Here is a 27,768-nt window from a genome sequence, read left to right on the forward strand (position 1 = left end):
TTTCGTTAAGATATTAAGACAGTTAGAAGTCAGTGTCCCAGATCATTTTGTCATGTTTCTACAGGGCTGAGCAAGGCTCAGCGAACACGGATATTCAGTGCAAGTTTGAGGCCACCGATAGTTACTACCAAATTCAAAACAAGATTACTCTGGATTTGCAGATGATGTTTTAAGTAGCAGTGGGATGTGGCGATTTATGCAAGATGCCCATACTGTAAATAAAAATGAAGCAAGGTGTTTTGTTTTTTCTAAATCCTGCAACTATAGGTCTTTTGTGGTCCATCATGTTGTTCGTCATAGGATTTTTTCTAACTGTATTTTTAATGTTTGGCCAGCCTGTATTTGCATTCCAGCGAGTGAACTGTCATCTACTGTATGTCTTATCCATAAATAATTTGATCATCAGCAGGGTTTCTTAATACTTAAGTATTGATACTCTGTTTCCCCTCAGCTTCTTCCATGTCTTTCTCTCCTTTGCTGCTGCCTTCTTTGTATGCTTGTAGCTATCTTTCTTGTCTCAGATTTCATCTTTTTTTTAGCTAAGTGCTACGCTCTGTGTATTTGGTTATGCTGTTTTCCTCCATGAGACAGTTCGTTGAGTTGTCTTGTTTTTGTTGCTCTTCTGAATAATCATATTGGATCTTCAAATTGGCTGTTGCAACTTGAGAGCGAGAATTTCATAGCTTAGGATAAGATTTATCCATGCTTTAAAGATGTAATAGGCTTTCAAACCATTAAGGATTGAAATTAGTTTATTTTGCCTGCTCAGTTTAGAGAGCAGTGACTAGTCATTTCTCACTTAAGAATATCAGAGCCACTCTCTCTAGCAAATGATTTTTATACGCTCTCTCATTACTCCTACAGGGTAACGTGAGCCAGCTATTTCCACACCTTTTTCCCTTCATTGCCTGAGCTCCAACTTGCAGTGTTATTTTTTTCAGCATTGATTTCTGATCTCTTTCATGAATGACTTTCTTGGGGTTTCCTGGCATACTTTTGCTCAACAAAGAGCTTCCCTTTAGCAGCAGACAGTATAGGTACTATAGGTACCAGCGAGAAAGTCTCACAAACAGCATTAAGATCTTGGGGTCAAACTTTCTGTGGGATTTCCATGCTCTCCCATTGTAAGTAAAAGAACTGTGCTTGGTTTTTTTCTAAATGTATCTTTGTCTTTTATCAGTAAACTAATTCTCAAGTGAAGTAGCCTGTGCTTAGGCAGATATTAGGCCACCTCTCAGCACTCCCAGGATGAGGGCAGTTGCCCAGTTTTGGTCAACCTAAAATGAAGGCTACAAAGAGCTCAGCTGAGCTTAAGCCTGGGTCATATCTCTTGCTGTCTGCAGATTTTCTAGCTAATGGAAGAAGAAAGGAACAGGAGGGAAGAGGGGCAGTTTTACATGCTCTTTTTACTGACTGCGAAGAGAAATTTTAAGTTCCTTCTGATATTTTGAAGCACTTACAGGCTTTACATACAAGAACTTTGTCTAAAATAAGTGTAGCTAAAGTCATGGGAAAGTGTCATTTTATTTCCTAGCATGCTCAGGGCGTGGGTTGCTCACCATGCAAAGAGTATGGAAGATGATGTCCTTTGAGGATGGACCGCTGCTTTTACCTGCTTGGCAGCTTTGTAGACAAATACTTTCCACACTCTTAAATGAAACTGAAAAATTAATAGGATTTTTCAGATGTTAATGATCTAGTATATGGTAAATGAAACAACTTTTCCACCTTCCTGTAGAACCTGTTTTCTAAGCCCTGATTTTCTTCATGTAATAGCTAATAAATGCCTTCCTAATATGTTCCAAAGTTGGTAGTAGACTTCTCCATCTTCTCTCTTTCATTCCACTCCACCTCTGTATATAGATTATTCACTGGGCCCAGGATTATGGTGTGCCAGCGCTTTCCAGTACCGTAGGCTGTAATCAAAGCAGAGGCAATCATAATTTTATCCGTGAGACCAACCATATTCCTTTTCATGTGGTGGCCTATTAGATTGTAATCTTTGCTAACTGCTAACAGAGGCCATCCCAGCCTTACCAGTTTTGCAGATGGACGGAGAGAAAGGCCCCACTTCTTTCTAAAGCTTTGCTTGTAGAATCGTATAACCTTGGGCTGGAGGGAACCTAACTTAGTCTATCCCATTGCCCCAAGGCAGCATCATTCCAGATAAAATTTGTCTAAGACATTTTCTAAAAACATATAAAATGGCATCTCTGCAGTGTCACCAGGCAGCCTGTCCCAATGCTTCCTTGCCCTTACTATTGGAGATCTTTCTCACCTAAGTCTCTGTTGATGCAGATCAAGGCTGCTATTTCTCGTCTTACCAGTTATGGATATGGAGAACAGATTCTGCCCTCTGTGTGTCCGGAGGCTCCCTTCGTTCTTCTTGCCTCTGACTAATCAACCACAATGATGTGATAGTGGTTAGATGTGGGATTTTCTTTCCGGTGATTGCATTAACAGATCATCTGCCTCCTCTTTCTAAGGACTCGTTTCTGTAAGCGTCCTGCTCTGCTCGTGCTGCCCCCGTGCTCTGGGGGACCCAGGAGAACCCAGCTCTCGGCCCGCGCACCGGCGACGTGAAACGTTGCCCTGAACTTCTGCCTCTTCTTGTACCGAGATCTCGGAAACTGCATGTCTGTCCTTTCTATAGATTTTTCTGGTGTTTTTTTACCTCCTTTTTTAGTACACTGTTTCTAATAGTGCTTTTTGAATATTGAGGTGATGAATCTTGAAGAATCATCAGAAAAATGCCTTTCGATTTACTACAGATTGACCCTTCTAATAGATGCCAGCCTTTTAAATTGACAGTGCTTTGTAACATCTCAGATGTACATTCTTCTATGTGAGGCATCCAAGTTATTAACTAGTAAGTTTATTTTAAATTTCTCCAGGAAAATATGTCCAACTAAAACTGAAAAAAAAAAAAGGAAATAAATCAGCTGTGCAGGTTTTGCTGTTCATATTGGTTTACGGCAAACAGTTATAAAGGATGACTAGTTGAAACTGAAAAATGAGGTCTGGCATTTCGTTTTGTCTGTTGCTTTTGGGTAACTTTAAGAGCCCTAACACGAAAAGAGGCTTTAGGGTTCTGAACCATCCTGAGCTCAAATGTGAGCAAAGCCTCTGAATGAAAGGAACATCAAAAAAAAAGTTATAGAAAGTTTGCCATAATCTGCTTTCATTTTATTAGAACAAGTGTATTGTTACAGTCTTTTCCTCAGAAATTCTGTATTGTGATTGCTTATGATTATTTCCCATTTTTGAATGCCCTAAAGCATGATGCATCATTCACAGGTTTGGAGAAATTATTTTCCTCTCCTAAAATGCCCGTCTGTTATTTTTAGATATGACAGCACAAATACAGATAATAAATAATGTGAAAGGAATGGGAAAGAGAGGGCAGGTGAAGGGATGTAGAAACGAGTTTGGTTCTAAACTTGAGGGTGATTGATTTTTAAATGCAGTATAATAAAATGAGGCATTAGCAAGAAGCGAGTTTTCATTAGCTACAGCTTCAAATATTTTATTTTCCAAATGAGACTTCTCAAGAAATGCCAGCTCCCTTGAATTTGAGCAGCAATTACCCCATGATTTTGGCAAAATCGGAGTTTAGGCTGGGTGTTTAATTCCGTTCTGTTGCAGTAGCGTGGCTACACTGACTTGGCAGGAGTAAGTTTTGCTTTCCATCAGAATAAAAGCATGGGTCTGGATGTCAAATCGTCGTACCCGTTTCTAGAAATGAACGTTTGGAGACAAATGCCAGCGTACAACAGTGAATTGAAATTCTTAGTCCTGTCAACTCAGTTTGCAAAAAGAAGCCGGGGAAAGACGCCTGGCATATGCAATAAGATGATTCCTTATTTGTTCATCAGTTGCTATCCCAGAATTTATTACAGATTCTTGGCTATCTCTCCTGGTGCATCTTTGTAGCATGTGGGAGCTTAAGTTTAAATTGGCTATTTGATTTATTTTAAAAAAGCAATCAAAAAAGCTATATCATTCGTCTTGTATTTTCTGCTTGAAATAATTTTTTGGCTTAAAATAAGAAACAACCAGGTTGGCCTTTTTCTGAATTAAATGTCTGCGTTTAATACATTCAGAATAGGAAGCTCATAGTTCAGACATGCTCTCCTGGTCCTTTAATTCCCCTGTCATATTCTGCTGTATGTGATTATGTGAACTGTGACTGTCTGTCTGTGTAAATTAGGCTGGGTATTCTGGTCTAGATTCAGCTAGGAATTAAATGCTGCTTTGTCAGCCATCTCACTCTTGCTCTGCTTTAAATTTAATGGAGAATCAGAAAAGTTGTTTTACTTTTCGTTTTTGCTTACATTAAATATTTAGCACTTTGTTCTAGCTCAGAAATCTCTGAGATTAGGTTTTTGGAGCAAAACGTGCAGCAATCTTTGTCTCGATGGGCTGCTCTGTTCATGAAGCAAGCAAGGTAGGTCATCTTTCCCCGAAGGTTACACTTACTGGACCTGATCCTGCCTTTTTCTCAGTAGCACATCGCTGCTGCTTGCGCACGCTGTGATGGGGTTTCCGCGCAGCTTTAGCTGAAGGAGAAGGTGATGAGAGCGAGGACATGGGCTGCTGGAAGGAGCAGGAGGCAGGCCCGGGCAGAGAGCAGGCTGCCTCTGCTCGGAGAGGTGTCCGGCCTGTCCGGCAGCCCCGACCCTCGCGGGGGTTGCTCAGACAGCTCTCTCCGATTAGGCGAATCACATGCTTGGTGAGTGTGAGTTCTGCTGGAGAGAGTCTCCAGCAGATGCTGTAGGATGAGTAAATCACCAGCTGTATTCCTCACAAGCGTGAAGCGAGCCAAGTAGGACAGACTGGAGGAAATGTTATGGATCTCCTCCCTTCTGTGCAGGAGACCACGTGGAAAGGAGACACTGGAGCCAGGCGTCGTGAGGGCAAGTGCTGCGTAAGCTTTTCAAAGCAGCTCTGCCGAGTCATTTGAATCCTGACCGGCAGCAGCCCGTGTCCCTGAGCGAAGCCTGCGGGTCGTGACAAAGTGCGTTAGATTATGCTGTTCTGCCGTCAGTCTGCGATGGGCGTTTTCCTTCTGTCCAAAAGAAAAATAGGCCAGATCACCTGAAACTGGGGTGCTGCTAATCCTTTTCATCACTAGTGTGTAATGATCTGTTAAACCGCAGCTATGAGATGACAAAAAATTCTTACCTAAATGAGAATTTTAGGTGGATGAAGTGGAGAGAACTTTTAACATCAGATTCACTTTTTACACTTTTAATACTTTATTTATCTTGACTCATTAGAGCATGGATTTTTTTATTCAATCCAACTCTCTTCTGTTGCATTTTTTCAAAAACAGTAATCAGAATTCTTTTGTTTGATCTCTATCTTCCAGATGAAATGCAATGCCTAAACTGTCCTTTAAATGGTGAATATCTTTCCTGATGCAATGCTAATAACTGCATTAAATGAAACTATCAAATATATTCACCTACAGATTATATGGCAGTTGTGAGAACCGTATTACAGCGTTTCAGTTTAAAACTCAAGAAAGGAGAAATAATCTTATTTTCTGATATTTATGCTACAGTTACACTAGAGGGTCTCACAAGTGAAGGATGGAGAAAGGAGGACTCTGGGAGTTGCACAGAATAGCCTGGTTATTACACTCTAGTTTTATAAGCTCGATAAGTGCTGTACACTGTAACACTAGCAATGAAATGAGTTTGATGACATATAATTTATATGGTTATTATTGATTCACAGTGGTAAAGTACAACTGTTTACTAAATTGCCAGAGCCATTTTGTGCACATTTTTTTGTTTGTTTTATTTCTGCTAGAAGTGTCTCTCTCCCATAGACGCGTGTACTGTGCAAGGCAGCTGATCAGAGTTGGTGTCAGTGGTATCCCTTGCCAGCTGGAGGGAGGAAGGTGATAAACAAGGCAGGCAGCTTTGGAAACAAACCTCTAATACTACATTAGGCACGTTTAAAACCAGCAGTGTGTTTCAGCAATTCTTAGCATATGTTTATTCATAGAAAATCAGCAGTAAAATATACTCGCCAGCTCACACAAGAGACAGAGTCTGCATGAGGTCTTTTCTTTTCCAGACATCAAATACCAAATAGTTGCTTGGTAATTGTTTTACAGTGGGGTTCTAATCATACTCCAGGCATAAGCTGAGCTCACCAACTTGTCTTTTAATAGATAAGTATTTGCTTTTAAGCTTGTTCAGCAGGCCACTTTTCTCTGTTTTAACGTGTTTGAGTGCGTTTTCATATTAATACACGCACACGGATGCGCGCTTGCTCTCGATGCGGTTCAGAATGTCATTATTTAAAATGGCGCTCTCTGGGGCAACATTATGATAGATAAATCTCATTTTTGACCCAGTAGCCACACAGTGTTAAAACAGCATATATTGCATCCGTTCAAACTACATAGTGCAAAACACCCAGTGTGGAAAAAATACCGCCACCATTTAATGGAAAATATTTTTGATATAAGTCACCTTCAAAGGCAGATAATTTGGAAGTCCAGTTGAATATGTTGGTTGATTTGAGATAATGCCCTGCAATTGCATGTGCTCAAAGTGCAGAAATATGTGTCAAAAGGGAATTAGAATATCCATTATTGTGTAAAATGTAGTTCTGCGTTAAGTAATTGGATAGGGTTGTACTTGCAAGCAGTCACAGTTGAACACGGGGCATATTATTTAAAAATAGTGGTCTCCAGTAGAATAGTGGCCGGCTGACAGAAAAATAAGAGTTGTGCGTTCCTGGAAAGCTTTCTTTTTAGGAAAACCATGTGGCAAGGTGATAGCTCTGAGTGTTACTGCCTTCAGCCTCTTATCTTGGGTTGTTAGCTGTCTTAATAGAGTTTAATATAATGGAAATTAATTGACCTCCAGAACTTAATTGATGCCATTTCATTCAGCCCCCCGCAGCGTAGTCTTCATTCTGAATTGATCCTGCGCTGTCACACTGGTCTGTCTGCGACGCTTCTCCTTTCTCGTTGCTTTGCCTTGTCTCTACCTGGGTCAGGTAGTTTCTCGGGTTTTGACGGGTTGCGTAGGTAAGCCTTTTCTCATTTAGCTTCAGCATGGGGACAACTCGAGACTAGAATGGAAAATTATGGGAATAAAATGAATAAAGTGCCATAAAATGGCATCTTGTAACTGGTTAGTACTTCTCGTGACTCCAAGTACTAGCATAAATATAAGATTTAACTGAATTTCTGCCAGATTCATGGCCTGTGTGAGGTTGTGACCCTGAGCTCAAAGACCGCTGTTCTAAGCACAAAGCGGTCTATGCCGAGCAATGTTTGTTTCTGACGCTTTTCCAGTGGCTCGAAAAATAAAATGTAATAATGGATTAATTTCAAGCCCGAAGGTGACACAGAGCTGTGTTAGTTTGTGCTGTTGCAGAGGAACGTTTCTGCTTGTGGTGTGTTTTCTGGAGACCGCAGCTGGGAGCAGGCAGGACCGTCCTCCTGGAAACGTGGCCGGCTGGCACCGTGGCAGGCTATGCCGTGCCGCAGCTCTGGAGGGAGTTTGTTTTAAAACTAGGTGCTATGGTGTGCAGCTGCGAATAGGCAACTGTTGGGGCTGGTTGTTCCTTCGGAGGTCTTTGCCTGGTCTAAATAAACACACTTCATTTTTGGAGATTGTCTTTAAGAATCGTAGGGTTCCCAGTTCTTACATATAGTTCTAATGATTTATACCATATGAGTATTTTGCTCAATAAGGGCTTTGCTTTCCATGTTTAAAGGCGAAAGAAAAGGGTGCAGAAGAACAACAAAGTCAGCTGTCATCGTAACCTGTCTCTGATAAAACCTACACCTTTTTTCACCTCCCTCCGCGTCATGGTCCTTTTTCCTAGCCCCACCATTCTGGCATTCGCTGTTCTTTATTTTATCTTTCCCTGAAAGTGAGAAATGCAAGACTCAAGGCATGGCTAATGGTGCTGCATAAGCAACCGTTGTCTTCAACAGAAAGGTGAAACCAAATGAGACTGGAAAAATTGAAGAAGAGTTGGAAGAATTTTAAGGGGTGACCTCTTTCTGTGTCACAAATTCCCATCTCCTTTGGTCCACCAGACGTGAACGTCACCTTGCAACTGATGAAAATTCATGATTGGTGTTAACACACACACACACACACACACACACACACACACACACACACACACACACACACACACACACACACACACACACACACACACACACACACACACAGAGTAAAAGGCTCCCTTAGATTGGCTGTGGTAGGGATGCCAGGTCATGAGCGGTTGCCTGAGGCGGCAGCAGTTTCTGCTGCTGGTTTTCAGGCCAACGGGAATCCATCTCACAAGCAGGTGGACCTAATCTACTGTCTTGGAGCACAGAGCCTTCTCTGCTGCTGCCACAGGGAAAATGTGGTTAACAGTTGCATCCTCAAAACATCAGCTGTTGTGCTGCTGTGGACATGACTGCTTGGCTTGTTGTGTGTTGGAGCCAATCCCTTTCAGAAGTGAAGAGAATCATGTCCACCTTTATCAGTTACATTCAGGTTTCATTTTCTTGATCATTTCTTTGCCACTGCAAGCTGGAAAACGCTATTTTAAGTGACAGCTGAGTTTTGGGAAGTCCTGGTGTTGATGGCCACGATGTGCTGAGACATAACTGGGTAGTCTTAAGTAACTTCATCTCATCCCCATCAAGCAAAACTCTCCTGTGTCCCACTACAGTAGCAGAGTTACCCCTGTTCTTAGAAAGGCAGAACTGGTTTTCATTTGTAAGACCTGATCTGATTCCCTCGTTTTGTCTCAACAAACTGGGAAGGGGTTTCTTCCCTATCAGGCAAAGATGAGTTGTATTTAGGCTCATTGGAGTAATGGGCAATGGTTTGAACTGGGATACGTAGCATGTATATTAGCAGAAAATGGTTAAATATGAAATGTTTTTGGCTGTAGAGTATTTCATCTGGGAAGGCCCGTTATCAGGGGCATCTGGGAAACAAGTGTCAGGGAATGATCTGTCAGGCCATCTTGACGTCCCCTTTCTGAGTAATGCCAACGATGTTCATCGCTACCATTGCAGCGAGGAGCTCTCGGACAGTCTTTGAGTGCAGGACGTGTATAGATTAACAGGTAGTCAGGAACTCAGTTCGATTCGAAACCGTGTGTGGTAGAGCCAGGAATTGTATTTAGTCTTCCCCTGTCCTCAGCGAACCCCCCGCGCCGCAGCATCCTTTCGTGTTTCAGAGCCCGTCGGGAGGCTTCTCGGAGGCTGCTCGTGCTCTTCTCGCCTTGCCCGTGGTGGGCAGTGGGGAGCAGCTGAGCCCACAAAGGTCCGAACGGTCTGAGGCCCTGCTGCCCCGTGCGGTGGCACTGGGACGTCTCGCGGGGCACTGCCTGAGTCTGAGAATTTAAAAGGAAGGAAATGAGATTGTGTGGGACCACTCAGCATCCCCATTTTCCCGGAAGCTTTAAATTATGGTGGCGTTCAAGCCATCCTGGGCAGCGTGTCCTGGCAAAACCCCTTGCAGAAGGCTAACTTTGCATAACGCTGCCAGTGTGCTCTAGCCACTTGATGGCACCCTTTGATTCGGTACGTACCTCATTAGCAATCGCCTGGTGCAGGGCAGCCGTAGTATTTGTAATGGAATAACACGTAAGAACTAAAGACTGCAAGGTATCTGGTTAATGTAGAGATGAAATGAATGAAACAGCGAGGCTAAGCTTCCCTGACCCTTCATGAGAGAATAGATGAAAAAAGGAAGAATAAGCTATTGTGCCGAAGGGAGATGATGAAATTCAAGATCCACACACATAATCTCTGGCTCAGCCTCTGAAATGTTAATCCCTGGGTAGAATTATTTGAGCTGTAGATTGCAATTTATCATCAAAATGGCACTGTGTCAAACAATACTTCTTGTATGTGTGATGTTTAGGACTATCCAATTTTAATATAAAATGGTTGGCAGAGCACTGGCTAACATTTAAGTAGCGACTCGTTAAGCTCAGGATGTTTTTGCTCATTTCTGGACGCCGTGGTGATCGTGTGGCATTGTAGTCCGTGGATCACGTCCAGCATCTCGCCAGCCCTGGGCTGTGCGGCGGGGAGCGATCCGGTTCGGTCCGAGCAGCGGCAGACCACAGCAGCGCTTAACAGCGACTCGTTTTGAGGCGCTTGGTCCTTTTTTATACCAAGGAAATCTGACCCCGATTTGCTGATGGGTTCAAAATCCCCAGGGTTGGAAATCGCCGTTTTGCCAAGTTGTGTGGACAATTATTTTGAGGTGGCAAAAAAGATTTTCCCATTACATTTTAGAAGCTGGAGCACCATTCAGGTTTTTCTTCCCTTGTTTCTTAAAGTGGGCCAGTAGAGGGAGTCGAAAAATTGCCGTGCCACTGAGGACAGAATGTCCTGCACTGAAATGCAGCCCTCTTCCACTTTAGAAATCCTGCTGTTTCATAACATAATCTGTTGCTGAGAGTCAAAGATCCGACACTTAGAGAAAAATGGAGTTAAAAGAAGATAAATAGCGCCTAGCTGGTTTATGAAGTGGAGGCTTCTTGTATAGTCTGGAGCAGCAAACTTATTAGAGAAGAAAATTTAAATTCAAAGTTGTATTTAGAAATCTGCATTCTCCTTTTATCTTTTCCTCTACTACATATGACTTGCTTGGAAATCACCTTATAATTTTATTGTTACTGCAAACACCAACACATTTTAGTGCACACTAATAAATTCATTTGTGTTTATTTTTTAAAGTAGCTACTATATAAATGTAGTTATACTAACGGTGTAAAGCATTTGCAAATACAAAATACTTGAAAGAAACAGGGTTTTTTTTGCTTTTCTTTTTGCTTGTAGAAAGCTGAGAGGCTGAAGGGGGAGAGCCGAGGGCGCGCAGTGAAAACCTTGCCAGTTTGGCAGTTTCGTAATCCCTCGGTAGAAGTTGTTTCAGGAGGTGCTGAGATTTGAAGCAGTAGCCATTTGGTGCTCTTTCAGCGTTTAAAAAGCCTGTTTCGGCATAGGGGTAATTAAAATCTCGTCGAAAAATATGCTAGTATCAACAAGACATTTTGAAAGCGTTCAGCGTGTTTGATTTTCAGGTATATACAAAGCTTTTTGGAGCGGCAGGCCTGACTGAGCAGTCATGATAGCTGTGAACTGAACTATGAAGGAGACATTTGTCTTGGAGTGGGACCTTTTGTGCTAATCCTCCCAACCTTTATATTGTAGCATTTCGTGATGGTATTTAGTCAGCGAATAACTTGCATTGTGCACTTATGATCCCTCTCCTTCAGAAATGAGTGGCTGGGTGGAATAAGTATCAGTGGTAAATGCAAATTATTATTTTAGTTTATATTTCTTCTGCACTGTGGCCTTTTATTACTTTTTTTTCCCCTCAGAGGTTGATGCCTTGGTAGCACATGCAGATTCCAGATAAATATTTATAAATGGATATTCAGGAAATGATCGTGATTGCATTCAGCATGCAACCATTTATTCATGCATGCAGTTGTTTTATATGCAGCATATATAAATGTGTTATATGAATACATCTAAGCCCAGATGTTCATATTTTAAAATTACATGTACCACTAAGAATATAACACATTTTACATAAATGACAGAGTGTTTAATTGAAAAAAAAAAAAAAGGGGGGGGGGGAGAGGAGGGTATGAGCTTCACTGCTGCCTGAGCAGCCCAGACCCACTATGCACAGAATATATAAGCGCACTTACCAGGATTTGGCGGCTTTATAAAGGGTACAGACGGAGGTGTTTTCCCCGTCCGACTGCCCCGCGCGTGTCTCGCGCTGCTGCGAGCGGCGGCGATGGCAGCTTGCTGCTGCAGCAGCCCTGGTATTTCAGCTGTCGGGGCTTGCAGCCGCTGCCTCCGCGGCGATGTTCGTTCTTGTCGGTAGCGCTGCGCCTTACAGGGAAAACGAAGCCAACGGCTGCGCGGCAAAACCCCACGAAGGTGGGTTTGTTGCTCTAGCACCTACGTTGCTAAAGCTTTGGCAGCATAACACCGATTATACCTTTGATCCGTGGTTGCTTTGTGGTTAAAAAGGGATCCAGAGCTGCTAAATCGCTACCAGAATCATGAACTTTAAGCTTCGTTCTTTCCCAGCGCTATGGAAAGATGATATAACTCGTGTTTGATAAACGCACAGTGCAGTAGCAAAAGTTGCTTTAATGATATCTCTGATACCAGGTGTCTTGACCCCTGAATTACGTATGGATTTGAAGTTCAAATTTGATCCACTTAAGAAATAACATTGGACTCTGGGTAGTTTAAACTTTGTTTACATGTAAGAGACACTTAATTGAACTTCTCGTGTCCTGGTTTGCGGCATGGTGGTAATTAGGTAAACAGAAAATGTGTCCTTAAATCACGAATCGCACAGAAAGAAGCAAGTCGCAACAAATCTTGATAGTGTTGTTTTGCGTTCTGGCTGGGATTGGTATGAAGCCTGTTAAGGAGCAGCTTTAAAATATGCCCAGGATATAAAAATGGATTTCATTGTCAAGGTATTAAAAAATGTGTTCTTCTAAGTAAAACTTCCTACTTGCTGAAAATGAAAGGACTGAAGGGTGGGAGTTTTTTTTAACTTTTTGTCTCAGAATTTTTTAAAGGTAGTTTGACGGCATTTTAGAGTTGTAGATGTCAGAAAAAAATTATTATGTATTTGTGTAGTTTGTGAATCTCTTACTGCAGCTAAGCTAGTGGCTGTCGAGAAAACCTCAGTCTGAGCTTAATGTGATATCCTTTATGTATATATATTTTTTTATATGGAGTACGCTAAAAATAAGCAGTGGTCATCCATCCGTTTCACGTTTTTAATCTCAAGTTTCTCCGAAGGGGACGAACAAAAGGCCGGGGGCCGGACTGGGCTCGGTGTCGCCGGGGGGGGCCGTGAGCAGGCCATGGGGGCCGCACGCCCCCGAGCCCCGTCGAGGCACAGCATCGGGCGCCCGCTCGCGTTGGGGATGGATCCGGATTAATACCAGTCTTTACTCGGAGCGCCTTATCGTTTCAGATCGGCGCGTCTACTTTTAAGGTACGCCAATTGCTGTAATTAATTAAAGTGCTGCAGATGCTGCTGGTTAAGCCAATTTAGAGGCCCGAGCGTGAATTTCCAGTTATGTGAGCTAGATAATGGTAATGCCTTAACGTGGCCCTGGCTCCGTGAGCCGGTTACGCTCCAGCTGGCTGCGGTGACGCCAGGGCTGCCTTGCTGCGCCTTCGCCCTTCGGAGAGCAGCCGGCTCCTCCTCGGGCGCTTCACTGGCCTTGGCTCTGCCCCGGCTCGGGGGTGGGTGGCCAAGCAGCAGCCTCTACTCGTAAAAAGCTTCGGGGTGATAATCCGAGTCCTGTAGGTCCCATGTACAATATGACTCTCTTAGTTTTGTTTTTTTCTTCTCTAGTTTTGCTAAAACTTCCAACTCTTTGTAGTGTTATCTGAGGGCCATTGCCAAGTACCGGCAGCTAAACGCGCTGCGTTCTCGTAGCCGGGTACCGCAGGTGTCTCCTGAGCGTTTCTGTGTTACCATAATTACGAGCTCAAGTCTGCTTATGTTTGGGTTGAGGGTTTTTTTTCATTTCCTTTTATTGTGGAACATTTGGCACAAAATGGAATGGATGGATCGAATATTAAGGCCCACTGAGGGCACTTTTCCTTATGCCAGCTGGGTTGGCTTCACGGCTGGGAGGTGGGGAAGAGCGTGTTGTCATCAGAGTCACTCTGTATTTGTTACTTTATACTTGTTTTGGGTGGCAACACTATTCGTTCATAAACCATTTGCCAGATCTTTGCCTTTTATACCCATGTGAACTTGTGTAGAGGATAGCTTTAGAAATGTTGACAATACTTCTGCACGTACCACTCCAGAAATGTTCCTGGTCTCGCTGCAATGCAGAGAATAACATTTTAAATGAAAATACTAGAATATACCGATGTCCTTTGAAACTGGGCTTTTCTTTGTTGCGTTTATTTGTGTGTGTATTATCATTTGTGCAAGTCTGCTAATAATACGTGTGGACAGTATGTCTGGCGAGGGCTAATAACGCGCTGGCGGCCTCGGCGGGGGCAGCCCCCGCGGGCTCGCAGTGGCTGCATTTCCCTTGGGCGAGCGGTGCTGCCCAGCGCACATGCAAAATCCCGAGAGCCGGCAGGTTTTCCTGCTGGGCCTGGAAACATGAAGACTGCAATGTTTGGGAGGGCTCGGGGAGCCTGGTGTAAATGCACGGAAAACGGGCCCTGGAGAAAAACACGGGAACGTTGCGTTTGGGTGTTTTGTTTTGTTTTTTTTTTTTTTTTTTTTTTTTTTTTCCCCCCTGTGGTTTAAGCTTGGGCCCAGGCAGAAAAGGAGGAGGAAATTGGCTGTGTAGGAGCAGGAGTCAGTAATTTTTGAGAGGGGGTGGAGGAGAACGGAGCGCACTGCTTGAGATGTCTCTGGCCTAATTCCAGAGCGTGGGAATAAAGGCAAGAAAGCGCATGTGAGCGGTTATCGTTTTGTCCTTTTGCACGTTCTTGTGTGACCCAAAGCAAAAAGGAAAACGCTTTTTTGGAAGCCTTTCTTTCACTTTCGGCCTGTGTGCAAGGTAGGGGAGCTGAACGCCCGCGGGCTGCCGGGGGACAAGGAAGTCCCCGTAAAAGCCAGGGCGGCTGAGGATGCCGTCGCATGGGGCGACTGAACCGCTCCCACACTTTGCTGCTGGCAAAATGGGTGGTTTCTTGCCTGTTGCCCTCCACTGCCCTGTCACGTTCCCACCGCTTCGGGTGGGAAGCCCTGGTCGCCCTGCCGCCTCCAGCCGGGAACGGGCTCACCGGCCACCTCCTCTGCCCCTCTCCGGGCACCGCTTTCTCCTCGCATGCGTGTCCCTCGCCCAGCCGCCTGGCTCCTGCCTCCCGCCAGCTCTTTCCCAGCCCGCTTCAGCTCACTGATCCCGCAGGAACCGGAGGCAGAGAAACCCTCCTTGTTCCTGCCGGGTCCGGGAGGCGAGCCGAGGGCGGGCGAGCCGCGGTGCCGGCGGGGTTGCCCTCTCCCCCCTCGCCCACAGAGCCCTGCCGGCTCGCGCGTTTGCCTCCTCCCTGCCGCCCGTCCCATCTGCCTCTCTGTCCTTGGGAGTAAGACAAAACCCCAAGTTCCCCTTTGGTTTTTGTGGACGTTTGAGAAACGTCTTTATTTTTGTGCCGCGGGACAGCGGAGGCTTTATTAAGGTGCGATGCCGTCGTGCTTTGTGGCAAGTGCACGCGAGAGCGCGTTGCCTCGCGGGGTGCGTGGCTTAGGAGGCATTACCGCAGCCCGTGCTCTCGCCTGGGTCAGAGATGCGCGTCTTGCTGTATAGCTCGACTAAAAATAAATCCCCTCTTGCAAAAGTGTGCAGAAGTAGGCCTGAGCACCGCGCGCCCGCCCGGGTTTGTCTTCCTGGGCCATAAACCCGGCGATAGGATCTCCTCTTTTATAAGGGCTACTAATTTGTTCCCAGATTTAACGAGGTGCTTAATCACATGGCTTTCTTGAACTTGATTTAATTATGACTAAATCATGTGTTTGAAGTTAAATACCTTGCTGGACTGAAATGTGCCCCTTACGATGTCGCTGTATCCCTGCGCTTAATGGAAATAGGAGATGTGCGGGCCGCATGGACAGGCAGTTAGGCGTGTGCTGCCCTGCGAGAGCTGGAGTCGGGAACACGAGAGCACGGCCAGCCTCCGTCTCCGTGGGAGTATTCCCCGACGCCTTCATTTTCATTGCATTTTTCATGGAATAGGAGGAGGATGTTTTTAAGTCGATTTGCTCTCTGTTCTACGCAGTCTTGCAGCCTTCTGTGGACACCTTGGATAATGTAAATGATGTGCCTTAGAGGTGAACGTTTAAAGAAACCGAACCGTGAGGCAGAATTTGAAAATGCCTTTTTATTACTATGTCAAATGTGCAGTAATTACTGCTGCCTGTTAAGACGGCAGCAGATCGCTTTAAGACATAAACCTCTTACTGTCCATTACTTGGTGAGAAGAAAACAATTTGTGTATTAAGTTTTTCACAATTAAAAATCTGGAAAAACTCGTTTAAGAAAATGTTAGCCCAAGCACTTGCATCTTTTGTCAGGATAATATGCAGACCTGAACACGACTCCTTTTATCAACAGTACAGTGTTTCATATTTAATCAACATAAAATAAAGTGCTTCCCTCACATGAATGTAACACGGATCAAGTCTCAGCCAAAGCAAATAAAAGAATGAATGCTTTGCTAATCATCCATAACTAATTTGGGCATACTCAGAAAAAATGAAATCTGTTTTTGACATGAGCTTTTTCATAGGAGCAGCAAGGGAGGATTGAACACGTAATGTGCATTAGGACTGTAGTGAATAGCAATGGGGAGATCTGAGATGTTTTCCTGGGACGAATTCTATTTCTTGATAGCAACAGCATTTAACAGCAACTGAAGATAAGAGGTGGTAAGGTTTTTTTTAACTTGTTTGCCAAAGCGTAATAATACAGGCCTGTGCTGAAATAACCATGGATGGGGTCTCGTGTCCATTGCCATATATTCCTAAGTATTGCAGGAAACTGCCACCTATCTCTGTGACAGAGCCAGCTAATAGAGAATACAGTGAAGAAAATGTTAAATGCATTGCTGCTTTGCACGGGAAATATGATTGCATTGCTCTAATGACAGTGTGGTTCTGGTTGAGAGGGCTGCTTCATTACAAGCCCCTGTTTTCTGGCTATTGCAGCTTAAACACCCCCCCATCAGACTGAAATTTTGTATGCTTGTCAGCCTTGAGGTGAATTTTATTTTAAGTGCAAAGTCAGAAGAAATCAGTTTAGCTGTTTCCTTGATTAAAACAAATTTGGAGTGATGAATGGCCTTTGTAAAAAAAAAAAAAAAAAAAAAAAAAAAAAAAAAAAAAAAGGCAAACAAAAACTTGTGGTTTGTGCTTACTGAAAAAAAGCTGCGTTTTGAAATACTTGGTGCTCGTCCTTGCTGCTCAAAGGTGGGTTTCTCTGTTTATCACCTAATTCATGCATATGCATAAATGTGCTCCCTTTTGCCTACCGTGTGCCCCTGCTCTGGACGGCGTGCGTCACGCTCAAATCGCGAGGCCGCGGTACGATGCTGGTCCTGTTTGCTGCAGTATTTTTCCCTTCCTCTGCTCTGTAGGTGGGAGTGCCGCATGCCAGAGGCAGCAGTGGCGAACCGGGCTGCTCTTAGGTAACAGCCCGAAGAGGTTCGCGTGGTCCGATGACTTCCCCTGCGTTTGGGGGACTCCTCCGCTTACGTAACGCCCTCTTGGGAAAACCCAGGTTGGCCGTTGGTTATAGTGTTTTGGCACATGCTCCAGGTGAAGTCGTGCACGAGGGGGAAGAGAATAAAAAAGCTGATAAGTTCACTTCCAGTACATCACGTTGTTTTTTTGAAGCGGCCTTTTAGCTTAAACCTAAGATGTTATCGGTAGGGTGAGTAATTTGACCCCGGGGCCGTGGTTCTGGCGAGGGAACCGGTCGGTTTATGGGAGCACCGCAGCGTAGCGCCCGGGCGTGGGGCATTACGGAGCCTACTACACCTGGGCTTTCTGAGTTAGCATGAGGCTTGCGGTACAAAAACAATATAACGTGAGAGTCATAATATCTTTGCTTAACACTGGGAGGAGCTTTTCTGTGTCGTGAGCCTTGCGAGTTTTGTCATTTAGTACTACTCATCCTTTCTATGCAGGTTGTCCTCAGGTAACAACTGGTAGATGGCACTGATGTTTTACAAAACCCATTTGAACAGGCTTTATCTATGCTAGATAATTAAGTTGAGACAGTTTTTTACACCATCTTAAAATACATTATTTTCTGGAAAGGGGAATGAAAGTGCGTAAGGATGCTGGAGCAGCTGGTGTTTTGACCGTCTTTCTTCTTCAGTGGGAGAGTTACCTCAAATTCGCTTCCTTGTAGGAGGTTACAAAGGAGCTGAATAATGTTGTTGCAATTCGGTGAGTCTGTTTAAATAAACCTGAGTTATTTCTGGTGTCTGGTACCAGGTGTGTCTTCTGCACTGCATTTGCTCCTTCAGTAGGAGGCTTGCAGGGGAAAGCCTTCCCCACTCAGCTCGGGGGGTTAATCAAACCCGCCTACTTGAACATGAAAAATTCTGAGTCTTTGTCCTGAAGCTGCATCGAGAGTGAGCAAGCAAATTTAAGGCCTGCAATGGAAAATGAAAGGAAGATGTAAGCAACGAAAGGGTTGTTCACATCTGAAACCAACAATAAATAGGTGACTAGTTGGCCTTTTTCAGATTATTCTCTTTCTGCTGAAGATTGTCTTTGGGCAGGGAACACTGTCTAGACATCTTTCTTGTGTAACTAGTTGAAGCTCCGTAGCAGAGGTCATGGGATACTTCTGCACAGAGTAGATGAGAAGTAGTGAATTGTAAAATGGAGATCTCCTTCCAAGCAAAATAGAACTCAAGTGCCAGGGAGTTGTAGGTGAGCTTAAATCTAAATTTTATAGCAGCTATTAGCTGTTATAAAAGATGAGGATCAATAGCATCGTCACAGGAGCAACAGGATCCCAGTCAACCCATGTGGTCCTTTAGTCAATACGTGGAAGAAGGCAGCTGCAGGACTCGGGAGTTGCTGAGCAGTAAATAAGGTCGTGGCTATCGAGTCAATGCTATCCTCCTTCTGAAAGGAGGTCTAAGCCAGGCCACATGTTAAAATTATCCAGGCCACTTTGTCTGTGTACCTTTTTTTTAGTAACAATTTGTGTTTTACCCTGGCAGAAGCTCTTTGCAGGCTGTGTTGCTGAAGCAGAATTCTCGATTTACAACCTATTTTTTAATTCTGAGAGCCTCTTGCCTATTTCTAATTCAGTTTCAGATTTATAATGAAAAAAGGGTAATTTCTTTTATTATTAGGTGTTTCTTACTTCAGTTTCAGTTAAAATTTAGGAACCCAATTTATAATCTATTTCTCTTCTTCTAGCATTAAATAAATTATCAATATTTCTACTTTGTTTTGAAGCTAATTATAGATAAATATTATGCATTTATACAATGAATTCTTCAAAAGTACAGAGGAAAATAAACCAAACCTGGCGAGAACACCGTTTTGGAAGTGAACCAGCTGAAGCCGAACGCCGGCGTTGCTCTCCGAGGTGGACAACGCCCTGCGAAGCATCCAGCTCAGCAGCGCTGAGCGTTGTCTCTGCCATTTGTTAAAACTGTCCATCTCGCTTGCAAGCTTTTCTCTATCGCCTCTGGTAAGCGTTGAGCCCACTTTAGAAGTAGATACCTCTGTCTCGTCCACCTGGGGTATTGGTAAAATATTCAAATAAAACTTTGGTCTTAAATGTTGTGTTTGCCATCTATTCAGTAATCATCAGAGCAGTTTATTTTAGCACTTCCCAATTTGCTTGGTAGTTTGTCACGTAGATGATTTATCTAAACATATGAGGTAGCATTTCACTGTCTAAGCTTCCTATTCGATATTCATCTTTGGCGAGTTCCAGAGTCCACGAAAGAAGAGATTAGTCTGCCAAGATGAGCAGTTTGCTGTTGCCCACGTCAGGTCTGCTGGAGCACACCCACGGGCGCGAGATCTGCTCGCTGCGCGCTTCAGCCGCTCGGGCTTTAATGAAATCCCGTTGGGCTTTTCTAAAGGCAAACCCTGCAAATTCAGTAGCAGTGGTAATATGTGATATTTTCTCTTTGCTTGCTGAGAGTATTGTCTCTGCTGCTGCTGAGTAATAAATGGTGTATTGTGCTGCCTCTCTGATCGTTCATGAATTCATACGTGCTTGTGTGTGTACACACAGAAGCAAGTGTAGCTGTTTCAACATTTATACACTTTGAATTCCCTTCCCAGTCCTCATGTCTAGGGCTCAAACTTTTCTGGCGTGTGCAGAATTTTTTGAACATTAAATTCTCCATTCAAATGCATCCTAATTCTTAATAATGTTCTGGATACCTTGAGCCATCATTTGCTTTTAAACAAGTTTTCAGGGTGGATTGCGCTGTTTGCATTTGGCCCTCCAAATCTGCCACCCGACTGTCTAAATTATTTTAACTGACATAGTTTCTAATTTACTCTCTCCAGTTGAGAGAGCTCCCTGTAGCTTGTCTATTTTAGCATTTAATTGCTGTATACTCTCACAAATTAAATTCTCTCGTGATCCATTTTGCTCCGCTGGTGAAGCAGGGATCTTTCCATCTGAGCGAGATGGTGCTCGGAGCCCAGCTGCAAGGGCTGCCGTCCCGGCTGCGAGGAGCGGGACTTGCCCGCTTCCCCTTCTCCAGGCGCTTGCGTTGGTGTGCCAGCGGATGGCTTTCCTTGGAAACGCACTGTGTTTAATGATGAAGCGAAGCGAAAGCCAGGTCCTCAAAACTTGTCTCGATAGGATTTTTACAGAGAGAACAACAGCTTTGTGTAATCATTTTATGCCTAGGCGCGCAACGGATCACTCCTATTTAAAATGTAGGTATCTTTGGAAGTGTCTTTTTTTAGCATCCTCTTTTAAATAATATGAAAAGACAGCCCTTTAGGCTGCCGGTCCTCATTTTCTGGGATGAAGATGGTCAAAACTCATTGTTTCTTCTGACGAAATAACAACATCCAGTTAGGAAACTTGTTATCCTCCGTGTTTAGCTCTTTCTTGCATAATGTGTGTGCAGTGCTTATGCATCGCTGTAAGATATTCTTGCTGGCAAGAGAATTGCTGTTTAGTATGAAGTAATTAAGAAATACAATGCTTTTTGATCTAGTTTATGCTGAATGAAAGCTTTTTATTGTTTTCACACTCTGAGTATATAGAAAACAGGACAGTTGCGTGTCGGGGACGGAAGAGTGCAGTGTAGCAGGGGCTGAAGGCCTGTGTACGAAAGATGAGTTCAGATGTTAAGAGGTAAAATAAATTCTGCTGGCTTCCACAGAATATAAAAATAGGGCCTGTGGGAAAAAAATGGCAAGTATTTTGCTTCTGCGTAACTGTAGAAGTGAGGTCAGTTTAACAGAAAATACAAATCTGTTTCCTGTTTGCACTTCTGGTATTAATCTTGTGGAAGACTCAGTATCAAGAAGTTGGTAATTACAGGACACAAGATGATTAAAAATGCATTTTTTGGGAAAGAAGGCTGCATTAAATTTGCATCATTCGATTCCTTGGGTTTCCTTTGAACTAAAGGCCCAAGTTCAGACCTTTTGCGCAGAGGTGTCAATCTATGGACTCGCTTGATTTGGGAAGGAGTTGGGCACCGCTTAGCAGTGCCATGTGGTCATCTGTGATCATCTTCCCGGTGAAAATAGGCTTTACAAATGCGGTACCAATTATTTAGTTTTAGTTGCTTTGTCCGAATATTTTATTTTATTTTATTTGCTGTGAAACATCCACTTTAGGAGAGAATGAGCAGGACGATTCCTAATGTCAAACACGGGCAGCAGCCTCTGGGTGGGTAAGACCAGTATTTCATGGCGTTTCCTCGCATTCGTTGTAGAAAGGGAGCCGACTGTACAGCTCCTTTAAGCTACGCCAATCTCGTACTGTGTAAGAGGGAGACTTGCAGCGCGGTACCTTTTGTGATGGGTGACGCAGCTCAGCATCGTCCGTGCAGTGGTTACCGCGAGACAGACATTTGTGCGATGAGTGGGCTGGGTCCCAGAGCTGCGGCAGCAAATGCAGCTGCATCGATTTCGGTGGACATGACTGCTGCTCGGCCGGTGTTAGTTTTTCCCTTTCTCCCCATGACATTTGTGATGTGCTGGTAGTTCAAGGGCTTGCAGAAGTAGCTTAAAATACTGCAGCGGGATCGCTTGGGGTGCTGCTCCTTGAAAACCCGCCTGTGCCTAATTAAATCACCGTTTGCAAATGGGTGTCTGTGTACGTAGCTCTTCTGCCTTTGACAGCGCTGACCGCAGGGTGCTCCCAGCCGGAGCTTCTTACCCCTTGGTGCCGAGATCCCGGCCAGGCCGGCGCCAGCACCCGCGGGTCTCCCTGCTGCTGCTGGCCGACGGGACGATTGCTTCCAAGTCTCTGCAACACCCGCAGTGTGCTCGGAAACCGGGAACTACAGAAGTATGCTACTCATACTGCTTTCCTTTACTAAAAATGAATGTGCAGCTTCCTGTAGATTTACATGGGTTTGCTGGCTGGCTTTTTGCGTTTCTCTTTGCTTGAACTCTGAAAGCAAAACGGTCCGGTTTGTTAGGAAGCCTCTGTCGGAGGGAAGCACGAACGCGTGGAGCACAGACGTTGGAGGAGCGTGAGAGCAGCAGTTCCTTGGTGCTGGGAGAGCATTCTGCAGAAGCACTGCCATGCCAAGCCTGTGTTCTTGCTCTTTTTTAGGTATATTATAATGATCACTTTGCAAACATATTTGGAAAACAGTGTACAGGCTTAGCAGGGCCTTGGTTTGACCCACCACCGCTGTTATTTTGCTATGCAAGAAAATGGGCTTCAGTAGTTTCTGCTAACAGAAGAACTAGTTCCCTCTGAATCATTTATAAATGATACCTAAAAGCATTCCTTTTTCTGTATTTTTGGTATTTTTTCTCTTGCAAGAAGAGCTATACAGTCACCAACATAAAGGTTTTTAACCAGCATTCCACATACTACCCTGCGAACCAGACAGCGCGCCTTCCCTAACGCGCTTGTGTGTTTGAGCTGGAGGATAACCTACAGTAATGTTAAAGCCCACATGATCCCAGGTTATCTTAAATCTCTCTTTCATACTCGGGTATTGCAGTTGCTTTTGTTTGCTTAACACATTGTCTGTCTTAAAGAGTGAGGAAGGAGTTTCCAAATCATCCTATTTTTAACAGGATGAGCTTCATCTTGATAGTGGCTTGCGTGAATTTGGTGACCTCTCCCGGGGGGTTGTTCCCCTGTCGTGATTTCAGAGTTGACTTTTCCCCACACCCTTTCGCAAAGGGTGACGTGCCAACTCCGGCCGTCACGCGTACGGGAAATACCTGAAGGGTTGGTCGAGGCTTGCATGTTTTAAACTTTGAGAATTGATCCATAGTTAAAATAAGAAAAGCTGAGCAACTAAAAATGTGTGTTACGATTCCTGCTTTATCTGCTATAACGCTCCGTGTGCTCACAGGAGACCAAAGTAACACCAGATCGGATTTTTACTATTAAATGGATGTTATGGATGTTATACCTTACCAAACTGTGCCTGTATTTGAAGTAACTCTTCCCAGGCTACTGCTGAAGCTGTTGCCGAGTATCCTGCTCGTAGGCCTTTCTCTTGGATTAGCTTTTTCTCTGCTGATTTAAGAATTATTTAGTCTTCGGCAAAAAATTTCTCTGTGGTTCTGGGGTATCTCACATTGTGTTATAGGAATATATATAGTGTGTATTTTTTTGAAAAGTGTTACATGCTTTGTGAGAAGTGGTTATTAGTGTTGTGACATTTAAAGACAATTTTTTTAAAGTTGGTTGTAGGTCAGAGCAGAAGTGTAATCCATGGCGATATCAGCCAGGGATCTAAGCGCCTTGAGAATCTCCTTTTCAGCAGCAGAAAGGAAGTTTTCTCCCTGTGCTTATATAGCTAAAAAGCTATAAGGTCAAGCTTATATAGCTTTAGAGGAGAAATCAGATTGCCACAGGGATGTGAAGGTCTTTTATTTCTTTTGATCAGAAGTTCTAACGCACTTTTTATTTTTCTGGGAGAGCAGAAGGACCTACTGAAGCTCATCGTTGGGTTGGGCTGGCCTGTTTGCTTTGCCTTTTTCAGTAATATCCCCTTGATAAAGACAACTTGTGTTTCAGGCATGTTATTAGGTAAGAGAAGTGGGTTTATAAGAAGAGCAAGCTGCTCTCCCCGCAGCATACCCCCACCCCGTTTCTTTGTCTCTCCAAGGCGTATTTGCGTCCGTACGCCCCTTGCAAAGGCTACGCCTTCCCGCAGGGTAGCAGGGTGTGCAAATAATCGCGTCCTTCGTTACGCTGGGGCTGTTCGCGGCTGCCGGGAGCTGCTCGTCGTTGTCGCCCTGAGAAGCGTCCACCCGAAGGGTAGCATTGCCTGGCGGGCGAGCGACTTCTCCGGGAGGCTCCCGGCAAGTGGAGCCCCTGGAGAGGCGTTTCATGCCTCGGTCCATCTGGGAGCCATTTCTCCCAGGCTGTAGGTACACCTTAGCTTTGGGTTTGTGCTTTGATTGCTGAAGGGGAGTGAGGACGTAGCAGAAGACACATGCCATTATAGAAAGAACAAAGCAAAACAATTTTTTTAAGGAAACATACTGCGTATTTTGGAAATAATCAACTAATTAATGAAGAGTTTTTCCGCCTATTTACATGATGTTGTGAACTGTTATCTCAGTAAGAATAACTGTGATACCATACTATAGATTTTAAAACCATTAAAGCGTTTTAAAACCCTTGGTTTTTGTTGCAAGCATGAGCTTATCCTCACAGATCCAGAGAAGGATCAAAGTGCGACAACTGTTTCCTGGTTGCTGTAGCTCACGAGCAGAATATTTTCCTTTGGTCTCACTCCAAGTGAGGACGTAATTCAAGTTATTTTGTCATTTCTGTTTGCTCCTTTTCTGGTTGACACGCACATGCACCAGGGCTGGCGAGTAGTTTTTACCGTGCTGGTTGTGCTTGACGTAAATATTTGCGCACCACCCTATATGTGCCAGTTTTCTCTAAGGAGTCTCAGCAAAGGACTTGATGAGGTTTAACCAGCTTCCTTGGTGTTCATCTTGACCCCCATTTTCACACCGTGGTGTGAAAACTGAAAATTTACCATTGGGGAAACAAGTCGCTCTCAAAACAGGGGCTGCAGTGAATCTGGTGTGCTGCGCAATGAGTCGTAACACGTAGTTATTATAATGGTACAGGACAATAACAGATTATTGTCGCTCGTATCTGTGTGATAATTGAAACTCCCTGGTCGTACTTCCCATTTTACACGTCGTCAGAACCTTGGACCTTAGTCTTAGCCTCTGATTGACAGTCGCGGCCAGGGAAAGAGCACTTGTATTGTTTGTGATAGTCACATCTGTTCAACTTGATTCTGTTAAGAGTATTTGCATATTCTTAAGTCTTTCTTCTGAGAGGGCCTAAATCCTTCTCAAGTGTTTGATGCATTTTTGAAATTCATTCATAAGGTATCTACATGCACTAATAGTTCTGTATAATATTGCTGTGCATAATCTGACAGATAAGGCTAGTTTTTAAACAAGGTATTCTTTGGGGATGACATATTACATTCTGACTTATTCTACTGGGCGGAAATGTCAAGTACTTTGAAAAAGGATGCTTGAATGTTTTGATTGAATTGGTATTCCTTATTCAACACAAATCGTCAACTGCAATAAAATGTAGTCTTATTGCGAGAACATCTTTCAAAAGAGTTAACAGCAGGGCTTTCTTGTTTTATTTTTGTTACTAGAGCTTTGGTACATATAATCATTTCTTTCCTACCTATGCTGATATTAGACACAACTGAGTAGATTCTTAAATGCATTTTAGATTAATTCATGTCTGAATTACTAAACTGTGAGCAACACCTTTATCTTGAAATACAATTTAGGCTTTTATCTTTCTATTATCTTGCTTTTTATTTTTCTTTTGCTTGCACAGTTTTATCGATATTTTTGGAAGCATTGTCAACCTTAATTTCAGAAACCTGTGACTCTTAATATACATGTGCCACACTAGTGAGAAGTAACCTTGCTTTGAAAAATACTCAAGCATTATAGTTGAGTACTGAACACTGATAGTGGCTCGGAATACTCACTTGATGTCCTGAGAGCATTTTGTATAGTAATGTATGTATTACTCAAACTCATATCTTATGTGGGTTGGATAAAAACCTGGTCCAGTTCTCTCAAGGAGTAACTGAGATGTATTCCCATTTGCTTAAATGGATACCTGTGGTGGCTGCTGCTATGAGATGATACAAGCCTTGATGAGTAAGGGTCTGGTATGAAGCACCACTAATCACAGTTAAAAACCTTCTTCTCCATTGGACTACATCTGTCTTGGTTTTAGAGCTGGCTTTTTGTCTCCGGAGAGGATCGTAGCAATCTGTTCTGGCTGCACAGTTGGAAGAAGAACGATGCTGATTTAATAAACGTGGTTTTTTGTTTGTTTTATGAACACACGCGTTTTATTGTAATAACCCTCTGCACCTTTTGCATTAGTTTTGTTTGTCGTCTGCTTTCAGGAATCTCCTTCTGGACGCAGAAAAGCGCTGGCCACCAGCAGCATCAACATGAAGCAGTATGCGAGCCCCATGCCTACACAGACAGACGTCAAGTTAAAATTCAAGCCTTTGTCGAAAAAAGTGGTGTCTGCCACACTGCAGTTCTCTTTGTCTTGTATTTTCCTGAGGGAAGGAAAAGCCACGTAAGTGTTTTTTGGGTTTTTTTTCTAACCAGATAGCCTGCTTTGTGTTGCTTTTCAAAGACTTCTTTGGGTAAAGAGCGCTTTTCGGTGTAGAGTGGCAGAATCTGGGAGTATCCTTCAGCATACCTATCATTCCTGCCGTACCTGGTTTCTTAGTCTGAGCAGAAGTCGTGTCTCGCTCCGATTATAGTCTTGTGTTTTTCAGAGGCAGATAGTTGTCCTCTGTCATTATGGACATCTTAAATAAGAGCAGCTTAAAAATACCTACAGGTTTGAAAGCAGCAGGAGGGTACTTTTGTATGCGTATGGGTGTTCATCCAACAGTACCCTTAGCAGAGCGCAAGGGAAATGCAGGAACGAGCACACCTTTTCCTATTCTTTTCCTATTCCACAAAGAGCCGAAGGCAATTGCAGAGTGAGAGAGGGTGGAGTGAGAGGTAAGATCTTTGGCTGATCACAAGAATGTCCCGTGCGAAGGGTTCACTTGTGCTCCGATCGTCGCTCCCCCTGCTCGCTCACCTGGGTCCGTCCCTCCCTTCAAGTGCCTTTGGAGTGCAGAGGATACAAATGATTTTTCCAGATCCTATAACTCCCACAATTTCTGTCGGATTCAGGATGTCAGATGATGGCCCATCCTTTCTTGTTCTTCCTGTCTGTCTCTACATGTAGAGTATGAGGATGTAAGGGTGGAAGAAGAAAAGGGGGGAGATGGGGAAACTATTGCTCTAGTGGTTCTTTTGCCTCTTTTTTTAATTTTTTTTGCCTCAAATGCTAACAGTCTACTTCTAGTTCTTGTTATTCGAGTGCACTTGCAGACACTGCCCTCTGTAACAGAAGGTGCTTTAGTGCCCCAGAACTGTTACGTGAACAGCGTTCCAGACTTTGTCATGTTGTGGCGCTCGTTTTGACACAAAGACTGTCTTTTTGACTGCCTGTTTTGATACCTACAAATGCATTAAAAGCACCTGCTGTTTCCCTTCTCAGACTAACCCACTGGGAACTACTTTTTGAGCTACTATATAAGAATGATATTTTTAAGTATTGCATTTTTAGGTATGGTTTAACATGGTGTAGCAGCTGGAAATGAGAAGAAAAAGTCAGTATCCAATAACCTGTTAACTTTTGGGGAACCACCAACATCCATGAACATGTACAGTAAATAGCTGCACTATTAGGTGATGCTTTCTGAGGCCATAATTTGTAAAAGTTCATCCTTTTAGGACAGCATATACCTTCTTCTGGAGGAAATTGAGCTGTTACAAAGATATACTCTCAGTTAGGAGTAGGGCTTTAATACTGCCCCGACCAGGAATTGAAACAACATAAGTTAGTGTTTGTGAAAGACTATTTTGTTGTATATATAACTTCGGGGAGGTTGGGAGTGTCCTGCGAGTCAAAACAAAAGTAAGAATTCAGGTGTCAGATATGTGAACAAGA

At 43.7% G+C, this 27,768-nt stretch overlaps 1 protein-coding gene across 11 annotated transcripts in view; it reads left to right on the forward strand.

Moving 5' to 3' along the window:
* EHBP1 (EH domain binding protein 1) overlaps window positions 1–27,768 on the forward strand; it is a 217,383-nt gene that overhangs the window by 54,684 nt on the left and 134,931 nt on the right. For all 11 annotated transcript variants that reach the window (XM_064510114.1, XM_064510116.1, XM_064510115.1 and 8 more), the window contains exon 6: window positions 26,150–26,331. In XM_064510114.1, the coding sequence (XP_064366184.1) occupies window positions 26,150–26,331 (182 nt within the window). The remainder of the gene's footprint in view (window positions 1–26,149; window positions 26,332–27,768) is intronic.

This window comes from Dromaius novaehollandiae, chromosome 3, assembly GCF_036370855.1.
Source record: "Dromaius novaehollandiae isolate bDroNov1 chromosome 3, bDroNov1.hap1, whole genome shotgun sequence".
Taxonomy (NCBI): Eukaryota; Metazoa; Chordata; class Aves; order Casuariiformes; family Dromaiidae; genus Dromaius; species Dromaius novaehollandiae.